This window comes from Lygodium microphyllum, chromosome 11 (assembly GCF_053477565.2).
Source record: "Lygodium microphyllum isolate KBCC chromosome 11, Lygodium_microphyllum_v1.1.10, whole genome shotgun sequence".
NCBI lineage: Eukaryota > Viridiplantae > Streptophyta > Polypodiopsida > Schizaeales > Lygodiaceae > Lygodium > Lygodium microphyllum.
Genome location: NC_141145.1, coordinates 112899056 through 112911114, shown reverse-complemented (window position 1 = coordinate 112911114; position 12059 = coordinate 112899056). Strand labels below are relative to the sequence as shown.

Below are 12059 nucleotides of genomic sequence, written 5' to 3'. Positions count from 1 at the left end.
GTCAATGACACCTATTTGAGGGGCTTTCTCAACCAGCTACCTCCCTAGGTGCTGTTGCATGGTCCCTGCCATGTTACTGAACATTGGAGCGAGCCGTGGTACCTCCTGCAGCCGACTCCAACCCTTCTGTAGCCGTGATGGTTTCTTCGACCATACGCGAAAACAGGCCAAATTTTTCTAACCATAACCTTATGATTGCAAGTGTATGTTATGTTTTAAGTATAGGGATACCAGAGTCCAGTCGGTTGACGAGTCCTAGACTGTGTTGATGCATCTAACCCTATCCATTAAACTTTTTAGTGTGGGGACGAGTCATTGCGCGTCTATGATGCATACCCCCTGCATATGCCTCACTTTACTCCTGCATGTATGCCATGACCCAATTTTACCCTGATGGGGTCCCTTCCCCACCCACTTGCCCATGTTCAACCCACCCTTGGGCCCGTTCATTCTCTTTTTCCCTTTATCCCTTGTTGTGACATTTTTCCATGTGAACGTATCCTACATTCACCGAAATCCACATCCAACCTTACAGCCCTATTCGTCCCTTCGCCCTGACCAGTTTTCCTTTTTACCAACCCCTATTCTGACTGCCGGTTCTTGAGTTTTTTTGAAGCATTTCCCGTAAATTGAACGGTTTTCCTTGTGAATGCACCTTTATTGTTTTAGAACAACACTCTGATATGCAGCCCTGACCTCCATCTTCCTCCTGCCCTTTTTCCTTTTTTCTCCCTGTCCTTCTGATGCACGGTTCATCCGATCTTAATTTTGTGTGTTTCCCACATCATGGTCCACTCCCACAAGAAGTTCCATAAGAGCCATCCTGAGAAACTATATGCAGAGCTAAAGAGCTTCAAAGATAAGGGCTACATGGAGTGCCTTAAAGTCACGGATCTAGATCTCTACAATTTTCTCGACTTGTCTAGCTTCTTTGCCATGGCCTTTATCGCAAGGCCGCGCCTCTTGCAGCTCATGAGCTTTATGATGCACCAGGTTAGGAACGAGCTATCCATTTATTGGCACACTTGGGACAAGTTGCCCTTCAATTGGAATCGAAGATGGCGTGAAGCAGAAGATTGGTTCCAAGTGGTGGTTGATTGCTTTAAGCTCACATGTGCTACAGCACCGGACTCGCCTCCTTTGCCCACAATCATTGTCAAGGTGGCACGTGAATTTGACTCCATCAAGGAGGCCTCTCGACGAATCCATGGAGTGAACCGAGATAGAGATGTGGGATCCTTCAATGAGATTCTCAAACAATACAAGGATTTTAAAGAATGTGGGTTGCTTTCACCAGAAGTACGAAAGCGACAATTTCTTTGTTGCATATTTCTAGAACTTTCACTAGATATCAAGAAAAGGTACATGGAAATTGTAGAAAAGAAGAGGCAAAATGGAGATGAAGCTCCAAAGGAACATTTAGCTAGACGTTCCAATCCCTCACCAAGGAAACGACGAGAGGATTCCAATTCTACTCAAAGTACAAGCCGCCCTTCAATCTTTATACAGGATGAGTTCTAGCTCATGTTCAAGGAAGTTTTCCTTTCTTATCCTACATGCCAACAACATTATTGCTCCATCAATGAAGCTCAAGTGAAAAAGCAATGTATTGAGGTATAGAAACCTTTGTATCTCACATTGTTAGAAACTAAGTATTGGTGATCTTTTTTTTAATGAGAGAAACAATGGCATTACGAGCAATCTTGGGTATAACAACATGATTTAGAATCAAACAATTTTTAGGTGTTGCATTAGAACAAAGCATCTATCGACATGTAAATGTACTCCAATAGTTCAACATGTCAAGTTGATTATTGAGAAAATGGTAGTTGTGGAGAACAAGAGGTCTTGATTATGAAAAGCAAAATTGGGCATAGCACAATAGAGAATAGTATTGGAGCCTTCATCATCTCAAGCAATAGCTATTTGACAAAGGGCTACACTTATCATTTTAGTGTATTTATGATGGTGTATGGGATGAGGAAATTTGATTTGTATGGTGATAGTAGCTCTTGAGATGTAAAATACCATGCTTGATTTGATATTTGGGGGTTTTTGCTAGCGTACATAATAGTGTCCTTTGAAATGTAAAAGCCATGCTTAATGGGCCATGTTTGGGTGATTTTGACAACCACACATAATAAATACATTTGACAAAAAAAAAACCAAACAAAACAAAACAACCCCACACACACCCACGCACACAACAAAAACCACAAACACATACATAACTCCATAAATAAAAGAACAAGAAACTAAGCAATATCAAACCCAAAAAAAAACACCAAAAAAAAAAAAAACAAAACAAAGACACACGATAGAAAACAAAAAAATCCACAACAACCCACCCAATAACAAAAAAAAAAACAAAACACAACAAACATTCAAACAATAAAAAACACCACACACAAACCCATAACAATAATGATTTTTAAAAAACAAAAAAACACACAAAAAATCCCAAAATAAACAAAATCACAACAACCCAAAAAAATCAAAATTAAAGAAAATAAAAACCAACAAACACAAAAAAAACAGAAAAAACCAGAAACGACACAACCCAAACCAAAAAATAAATAAATAATCAAAAACATAATAATCAAAATAAAAATAAAAATACACAACCCAAAAGAAAACAAACAAAAACAAAAACAAAACAAAACAAAAATACCCCACAACAAAAATGAGCACATTTTACACCACACAAAAAACTACTAATTAAAAAATAAAATAAAATAAAAACTTACCAACCATCGTCGTCGCCCCCTTCACGCGTGTCCGTGGGCCCCTCCCTCTTCTCCAATGCCTCGTCCCCCAGTCGCCTGCTCCGTGGCCCCTCCCTCCTCTCCCACACCTCGCCCCTTCATGCCTGCTCCATGGGCCCCTCCCTCCTCTCCAACACCTCGCCCCCCTGGTCGCTTGCGCCTTGGCCTCGCCCTCGCCTCGCCCGCCTGGCCTGAACACCACCCACCCCGATCGCCTACGCCTTGGCCTCGCCCTCACCTCGCCCACCTGGCCTGAACACACCACCCACCCCGGTCGCCTGCGCCTTGGCCCCCACCCCCCGGCCACCTGGCCTGGGCACCCATCATGCCCGCCTGCCTAGTACACACCCCCTGCCTGCCTGGCCTGGACGCCCATCATGCCCGCCCACTGAACCCCCCTCCCTTCCATTTTACCCCTCGAATTACCCCGCCCCCCCCCCCCCAAACTTTTCTCCTATCCCCCCCCCCTCCCCCCACTTTTTTCCTACCCCCCTACATTTATCCCTACACCCCCCTCCCCCCCCCGCCCCCCCCATTCTCCTACCCCCCAATATTTATCCCTATCTCCCCCCCCCCCCCCCAACTTTCACCCTACCCCCTCCCTACCATTTTACCCCCCACCCCTATTTTAACCCCCCTCATTTTTACCCCCCCTTCCCTCAATTTACCCCACATTCCCCTACACTGTGTTTTCGCGCTCGCGTGTTTCCAGGTGCGCATGTTCGAGTGGCGTCGCGCAAGAGCCCCTGTCGTCTTTGTGTGCCTAGTTCATGCGTGAGTCTGTGGGAATTTTCTAGCGGGCATTCATGCGTGAGGATGCGCGCCCGGACTTGTCTGTGCGGTGGTGCGTGCTCAGCCGTTTCCATGCAGCTGTTCACACGCAGTCCGGGTACCTATTTTAATTTTAAAAACCCGAGAAAACACCTAAAAACTGAAAATTTCTAAAAAATCATAAAAAATTCAATTTAAAAATAGAAAAATAGCTTTAAAAATCCTTTACCAAATTGAAAAAAAAATTGGTTTATTTTCTTGGTTGAAATGTGGAAAATAATTTGCATAGAAATTACAAATATTAAAAATCCTTCAAATTCATTGAAATTTGAACAAAATTCATTTAAAAATCAATAAAAATCAAAAATAATTTCAAAAAAAATCCACCAACTCATCTCAATATTTCTAGAATGTTCCATACATTGAAAATGCCTTGCCAAATTGTCAAACTTTTATTTTAAGGCAAAAATACTAAATTCAATACCTTAATTCATGGAAAAATCATTTTCAATTCCAAAAATAAGCTGAAAAATACTAGATAAATCCAAAAATATTGTTGAAATTTGATGGTCTAGTTTTTATTCACGGTGGATTGCTAAAATCTCACCATAAAAATGTATAATATATTCATGTGTCTTATTTATCCCATTTTAATCATTTTAAAAAAAATACATAAACAAACAAATACAAAAATTAAAAATAAATAATAACCTAACAACACCATCAACAAAAACAAAAACAAAATAAATCGCGCACACCAAACAAATATGCTTCCACTAACCTGGCCCTTGACGTGTCATATTATCTTCAGTTCGTGGTTTTGTTTTCCTTTTTGGACTGCTGACTTACATCTTGGGATTGAGACATGCACATTCCATTTCATTACATACACACATATCCACTCCCATGTATTTTTCTTTTTTCCTTCCTATTTTTTATTTTTCGCTATCCCTAAATTCACGATTAATTCTTAAAATGAATCCTAAACACCACCATGGCATGCACACTCACACCAAACACGCCTTTTTCTAATAAATTAAAATAAACCCACCGTTCACTTTGCACGTGCTACGCGCGCTTCAAAGGCACCTTAACTTTAAATAAAAATGAACCAACTGTCACAAAAATGCACGTGTTGAAAAAGAAGAGCGCTTCAAACACATCAAATTTTTAATCAAATGAATATGCATTTAGAGACCTGAGTCTGGGTATCGAAGTCCGGGATTCGTTAAAAGCACCATTTCACATTAATAAATTGTAACTAACAATTTAAAAATGAACCACCATTTCCTTATTAAGGTTTACAACCTAATAAAATTTCAATCATTGTTAATAATTTATTAAAACGAACCCTTCACTAAAATCATTCCCCTCATTGCACTTTTTTTCATTTTCAATAAATATGCATCGTGGGATGGGCACGTGCAGTCTTTTAAGTTCTCATTATTTACCGAAGTTTTGGTTATGTCTTGAGAATGTTATTGAGGTATTATGGTTTGATTGTGTGATATGATTACGGGTGATATCAATAGTTTTCTTTTCCACCTGATACGGGGTCTCGGGTGCATTTTCATTGCATAGCGTGAAGCTTTCGGTCACATATATATAGAGGTTATGCCGAATTTTTTCTAGGATGTGGATTGTTTGGGATGGTTAGTTGGTTAGTCACGTCTGTGTCTGTTTATTCTGATCGATTTTTTTTATAGATATTCTATTGTTTTGTAGGCATTCACTGTGATTGTCTATGTGTGTAGTGTGCGTGAATATTCCATATGCATGCGCCTCAAGCTCCTCCTCCTGTTCAGCATGTCCCATTAATCAGTAAGGGATAATTCTTCTCTACTGACTTTTGAGCCTATTGCGAAAGCTGGCCTTGCATCTTTTATGGCTGCTCCACTCCCTCTGATTTCAGACAATCTAGCCCTTTGCAATGAGTTTCTTGCGTCATACAACGGGCTTGGTTCGTGGTACTTACATGGTCCTGACACCTAGAGGGTTAGGGAAGGCTTTGTCTCTTCCTTACAAAGGAGAACCCTTTGTCAGAGCTAGACAGTTATTCTCAAATGAAGAGATCCTCAAGCTGTTACAAAACCAGAATAAAGAGTTCCTCGATGTCAAGAAGGTGATTAACACTTCAGGAGTGTCTTTCTCAATGATCATTGATCCTCTCTGGAAGCTAGTCTTCCAATTTCTCCAGGACAAGTTCATGCTTGCCAAGACACCATCTCACTATTTGTCCAAGGAGCTCTTCACAGCTTCCAAGATGGTTTTAAAAGGGGTTGCCATTGACTAGAGTACTTACCTTCTTACGTAGTGGACCAGCATTTTGTCAAGGTGACTAGAGGAAATGTTACCAATGTAACCTATGGTTCATATTTATATGCTTTCTTGACATATTCAGGCCTTAAGAAGGGTGTTTTACCTCCTCATCCATCTGATCCAGTCCCTCCCCCTCCACCTTCAAAAGATTCAGAACCCATTAACATAGAGGATATTGACTCCCCTCCTCCATTGGTCATTTAGTGGAAGTGCTTGAAGTGTCTAGTAGAGAAAATTCCACCAGTCATTCCTTTAGTGTCAGTTCCTGCTACCTCTAGAAGTGACCTCCTTGCCTACCTCACATGCAACAACTTATTCAGGGCACATCAAGAGGGTTCTTTGGATATATCAGTTCCTTCATTGAACAGCTTAGTGACAGGGGATGCTATTCCTTTCCTTTGTAAAGACATCCAGAGTTCTATTGAACTCTCAGTGATAGCTTGTGTTCAACAGCTATATGCTTCTTTCTATGAAGAATTGATGCAATCCAAAGACCAGATGCATAAGGCAGCCATAGAGTTAGCCTCTGCTAAATACACTCTTTCCAATCTATTTAAACAGATGGAGTAGCAGACACAAATGATTGAGATCTAGATGAATTTCACATCCTTTGGTTGGTACATCATCAAGGAAAGGAAGAGTTAGTTGGGGAATATAATCTCTCAATACTTTATGCATGGCATTCATCATGTGAGCTACTGAATTTGTAGCTCCTTGAGGTAGAGTACACATGCAGACTAAACCAAGAGGTGTCTTCATTGTGGTAATGTCTCGGCTCTCCAAAGCAAGCTGAAATTGGTCATAACCCGAATATAAATCACCCATGGAATAAATTTCTCTACTTGCAAAAGCCTCAGCAAATTCATCAACAATTGGCCTCGAACCAACATTTCTAATAGTGACTTTATTGACAGGCTGTAAATCTTGAATGAATCGCAAAGATCCATTCTTCTTAGGCACGGTAAACCATCGGTTGGAATACGGAGCTGAAGATGGCTCCAATATTCGCATCTTTATCTTTTCATTTAAAAGTTCCAATAACTTAGGCAAATGAGCCCTTGGTACCAGAATTGGTTTAAGATTCCAAGGAATGTGTGGGACCGTGAAAATTACCATTGGTGCCACAACACTTGGATCCACACAGCCAATTTCATGTGGCTGAAATGAAAAATCTTTTCCATGTTTCTTTAATATATGCATGAAGATTTTCTTTTCAGCTGGCAAGAGAAAAGAGTCTTCACCAATTTTTAGCTCTTGTAAACTTTCAGCTATAAATTGATGACCAATATCTTTGGGATCACGAAGGCTTGGCTGTTTGGATACCCTTTCTGCCAGTCCTTCACTTTCAGGAGGTAGTGGAGTAGCCACCGGCTTGACCTTCTTGTCAATTGTCTTATACTTTGTTTTTACTCTTACCTCATCCTTGTTTGGCTGTCCAGAAGCTTCTTGATCTGCAAATTCTTGAATTATGTCATAAATATCCAATGTGCATACCTGTATGGACTAATTTCCAGCTTGATTTTCTGCATCAACAGCTGCATGTATTTCAACCAATGTATCATTATAAATCAGCCCATGAAATAGCCCTGAAATTTCTTTATTTTCAGCCAAAACATCAATTTGCTTCAGCTCTCGTTTCACATGATATAAATGCTTTCTTTCAGCCCTATTCATGGCTGAAAACTGTTTATAACAGCCCACACTGTTGGCCGTAAAAACCTGCAAGTCAGCTTTTGGCATAGCCCCCTTTACATGTGGAGGTAAATTTTTATGACATGAAGCACCGCCATAGCCTCCACTTACAGCAGTGCTACCCGAAAACCCTTAAATTCTCGAGTATTAGGAGGTACAGGATGATCTCTCAATCGATCTCTATTCTGGTGATGATTTACACATACGGTCAAAAATTGGATAACTTTGTCATTATCCTTACTTCTTATCCAAGCATATGATGAACCATCATCAAGGGCCTTTGTCTCCAAATGAGACTTAGAAATAAAAGGTTGACCAAGAATGATAGGATAGCTGCAGGAATCTTGAACAAAGAAATGAAATTCATCTTTTACATTACCAATAGTAACTTGTACATAAGGACATGCCACATAGAGATCGCCAGAGGAGTTATTAGCTGCTTTCATGCGCCATCCTGGGTCCACATCTATGGGCCATCCACCATTCTCATAGAGACTTCTTGACATGACATTGATTTTCAAGCCATGGTCTATAAGGGCAATGCATGGAGTCTCTCTTTCTCCAATCTTGACAACGGTTTCGATGGTCGCCCTTGCCCAATGGGTATGGGAGTAGTGACTACTAGGAATAAAATGAGCATCATTTTCTTCTTGCATGTTGTGAAGATGAGCTTCTTTCTTATGCATGGGCTGCTCTTTGGATTGAGAAGACCCCACCATAACATTCTCTGCAATAGCTTCTTCAATTTCTGCTTCATAGATGTCTTCATCTTTGGCTTCTATGGCTGCAATCAATTCTTTGATTGCCTCCAATCGAATCCCTTGAATTTTCAGCTTCTCTTCATCCTGTAAATACACATGAAGTGCTTGCAAAAAAGCGTGCACAGATTCTTCAATTTCCTCACCAACATATTGTCTTTTCCGTTTAATTACATCAATTATTACATCATGAAATCCTCGTTTTGCAATTCCGAGAATTTCACCTAATGTAAATTCAATTCTGCTTCCAAGAATCCTTTCTTCTAGGATCCGCTTGAGATTCGTCGCAGTCTCTATGTCAGACTGTAGCTTGTAGCGGGATGTTTACCTTTTCTTTTTCCTTCCTTCTTTGCTTGTGGGGCATTTCCCATATCAAGCTCTGGCGGTGGTGGATTTTTAGTAGCCTTCTGCTGATCCGGTTTACTTCTTGTCACACGTTTAGTTGGCCCCAAAGAGGAAGGACCAGCAAAATTTTCATCTCTTCTTCTCTTTTCTTCTATCATAGCTTTATGATTATTAATTTCAGCCAACCGAGCGAAAGCTGAAATGAATCAATTGGCTCGGTCCATTAGGTTCTTCCTCGGATGCATTGACTGGAAGTAGTTAAATCATCTTTGGTTGCCTTACCTCGCTCCATACGATCTAAGGCCTGTATCCACACTTTAGATTTTGCATCAGTTTTACATGCTTTAACAATTTCATTAGTTGGCTCAATTTGCAGCCCATAAGTAGCTACATCAACAGCTGCATAGGCTGTTCTTGTTGCCAAATCCTCCAATCTTTTCTTCATGCCACTGTTACCGAAATTTGGCTCAAGAGGAATCCTGGTTTCGGTTGCATGAATTTTACCATCCTTCCAAAAGACTAATTTTTGTGCTTCAGCTTCATGGAATGCACTGCACTCCCTCTTATCATGTTGTAGGCTATCACACCAGATACAGCGTCTTTTGAAGCCTTCTCGTACGGGTCTTTGGGTAGTTGTCCGTCCTCTTTCTTCCACTTTCACATCAAGCCTTTCCACCTTGGAATTAATCTCCGTTAGATGAAGATGGAGATATCACATGCTCTTGATCAGCTCGTCCATGGCATCCTTCTTTGGAGGTGGAATAATAGGATTTCTTGGTTGCTCGGCCATAGAGACAAGAGGTCGAGAAACAGGAACAGGCTCCTTCATGGATTCAATTGGTGCAAAGGAAGATCCCCACCTTAGGCGCATCTGCTCTCTTCGAGCAATCATATTAACTACTTCAGTGACATCACTCCAAGCAATCTTCAATCCCATCTCAGAGTCAGGATCTTCAAGCCGATCAGTTAGCTTCTCTTGAAGAAAATGATCCGCAGCCTTTAGAAATAATTCAATCTTCTGGCTTTCCATACCCTGCTGATCGTTAGGATCTAATTGAGCAAATTTTCTTTCAAATTCGCGGTGAAGAGCAGTGGGGCGGTTAGTCCCTTATTGGTCCCTTATTGGGCCTTTCAACCCATTCAGTGAAGACTTTCTTCGTCATGAGGCCAGAATCTTCAAGAAAAAATTCTTCTCAAAGAGCCTTCTTGAATGCAGACCATCCCGCCTCTTTTTGAAAAAGACCATGAATCCAGTCCTAGAGGCCATGCACAGCCAAATGGGCAAAGTATCGGCTCCAAGCATGATGAGGAACTCCAAAGAAGACCATCTTGTCAGTATAGATGCGGATAAAAGAAGACACATTTTGCCCATTAAATTGCTTGACCTCCTGCCCAACTTCTTCCAAAGACTTAATGGCAGCAGCATCATTCCGCTCTTCATCTTGTCTCCGCTGTTGTTGCAATTGCAACTGCTGCTGAAATTGCAATTGTTGTTGTTGGCTTTCAGACAAACCAACTGTTGCAAGGCATCTCCTCCCAAACTTTATGATTCTCCCATTGTACTTCCTCTTTCGCGGGGCTGACCTTCACATTGGGTTCACCACTATCGTCATGTTGGGGGTTGAAGGTCTTCCACCGGGGTTTAGAGCAAAAGAGGAGTGTGGGATTCAAGGTTAGGAGAAGGAAACAAGATTGGGGTTTGATAAGATTTGGGTTTTTGAGATGACTTAGTTGAAGAAGAAGATCTCAAGCTTTTTCTTTTATTTAGCATACATGAATGGAATGAAAGACTTTGTCTTGATCACATCAAATGCATATGCGGATAATAAGCCAATACTTTCAGGGATAATCTCAGATTTAATCCAAATACATATTCCAAATGCAAGCTCAAACGATTTTTATTTCATGAACATGAATGGATAACAACTCCAAGATACAAGTATTTTGATGGTAGACTCAATTACATCCAAGACATAGATAAAAAACTCATGAATTGCATTTACAAAGCATAAAATTTACTTTAGCCCTATTTTAAAACAGTAATTTCCAGCCCATAATCAAGCTCCAAAAATGCACATAATCCCAAGAACAAGCTTTTCTAATCATTCACAAATGAAGCCTTGATGTTAAGAGGTCAAATCCTTCTCTTACAACCACATAGATCACTTATTTACTCATCAAAATGGACAAGAACAGTGGGCTGCCCTATTTATGACTGGTTTTTTCAGTCCAAAACAGCCCATACACCTTCAAAATCCTCCCCTTTGCTTGCCCCCAAAGTCACTCAAGTACTTGGGTACAAGACGGGCTTCATTGGACCATCAATATGGTAAAAGAATGAGAGAAGATGTACATAAGAGCAGGCTGAATACTTTTTCTTAGCCTTCCCCCTTTTATGGACTGTCATACCACTCATTTTTGTCATACCAAATGGACGGGCAAGAAGAGCTCTCACCTTCCTTGTTTGTATATCCTTCTTTAGCTTCAATTTGCCTTGAGTTTGCATGCTTTGGAGCATGCACCATAGCCCACAGCTCATCCTCCATCTGCCACAGGTATGTAGGCCCATTTTTTGCGCCGAAAAATGCGGGCTGCATCCTGTTCAGCTCCCACTCTTCAGTTTGACCATTTAGGTCACTTATAAGTCATATAAGACCATTATTTCCACACAAACCTAGTGGACTTTTGGCACTTCTCTTGATTTCCAACCAAAATTTTCTCTTGAACCAATGTGACTTAGCTTGGAAACTGTCAATTATCTTCAATTGATCAAGTTGTGGATTCCCATAGACTTAATTTTTTGTCAATATGCATGGTACAACTAAAAATTGTATGACAGTTACAAAAGAACTTATGAAACTAAGTGATATCTAAGTCGATTGTTGGGTAACAATGACTGAATTATGTATGAAAGTTCCTCATGTGAATCCTAATGAAGTTCTTCTGCAAACATAAGAATTCTATGATTTATATTATGAACAAAAAACTATTTGACAATGGGCTAGTAGAACAAGGTCACTAGGATCACCGTCAAAAAGAACTCTTAGAGTTCCTGACCATGTCTTTATAAGAGGAGATGGACAACTATGGACAACTATGCAAACCTCACTAGACACACCTAACCTAACCGTAGGACTTCATGCCTTGAAGAAATATACCCCACATACATATACCCATACAACATAAAGGGAAAGAACTCATAAAGAAAGAATATCACCTAGACTTGGTCATAAGAAGCTTTTGCGCAGCAAGAGGCTCCCTCCAAGTGCTCCATGGAATCTATTTAGTGAATCATTAAAACAAAACCCATTAAACACTCCCACACTAGACAAACAAATGGCCCTCTTGGCCTAATGAGATAAACCATTTCACTACAAAATAAATTGCCCTCTTGACCTAACAAAATGTA

The 12059-nt window shown here is 40.5% G+C and overlaps 1 protein-coding gene across 1 annotated transcript; it reads left to right on the top strand.

The window, feature by feature from the left end:
• The first annotated feature begins 786 nt into the window (after positions 1-786).
• On the top strand, positions 787-1521 carry LOC148029251 (uncharacterized). The gene has a single exon (XM_087688540.1). The coding sequence runs from the start codon at positions 787-789 to the stop codon at positions 1519-1521; it is 735 nt and encodes a 244-aa protein (XP_087544666.1).
• The last annotated feature ends 10538 nt before the right edge of the window (positions 1522-12059 follow it).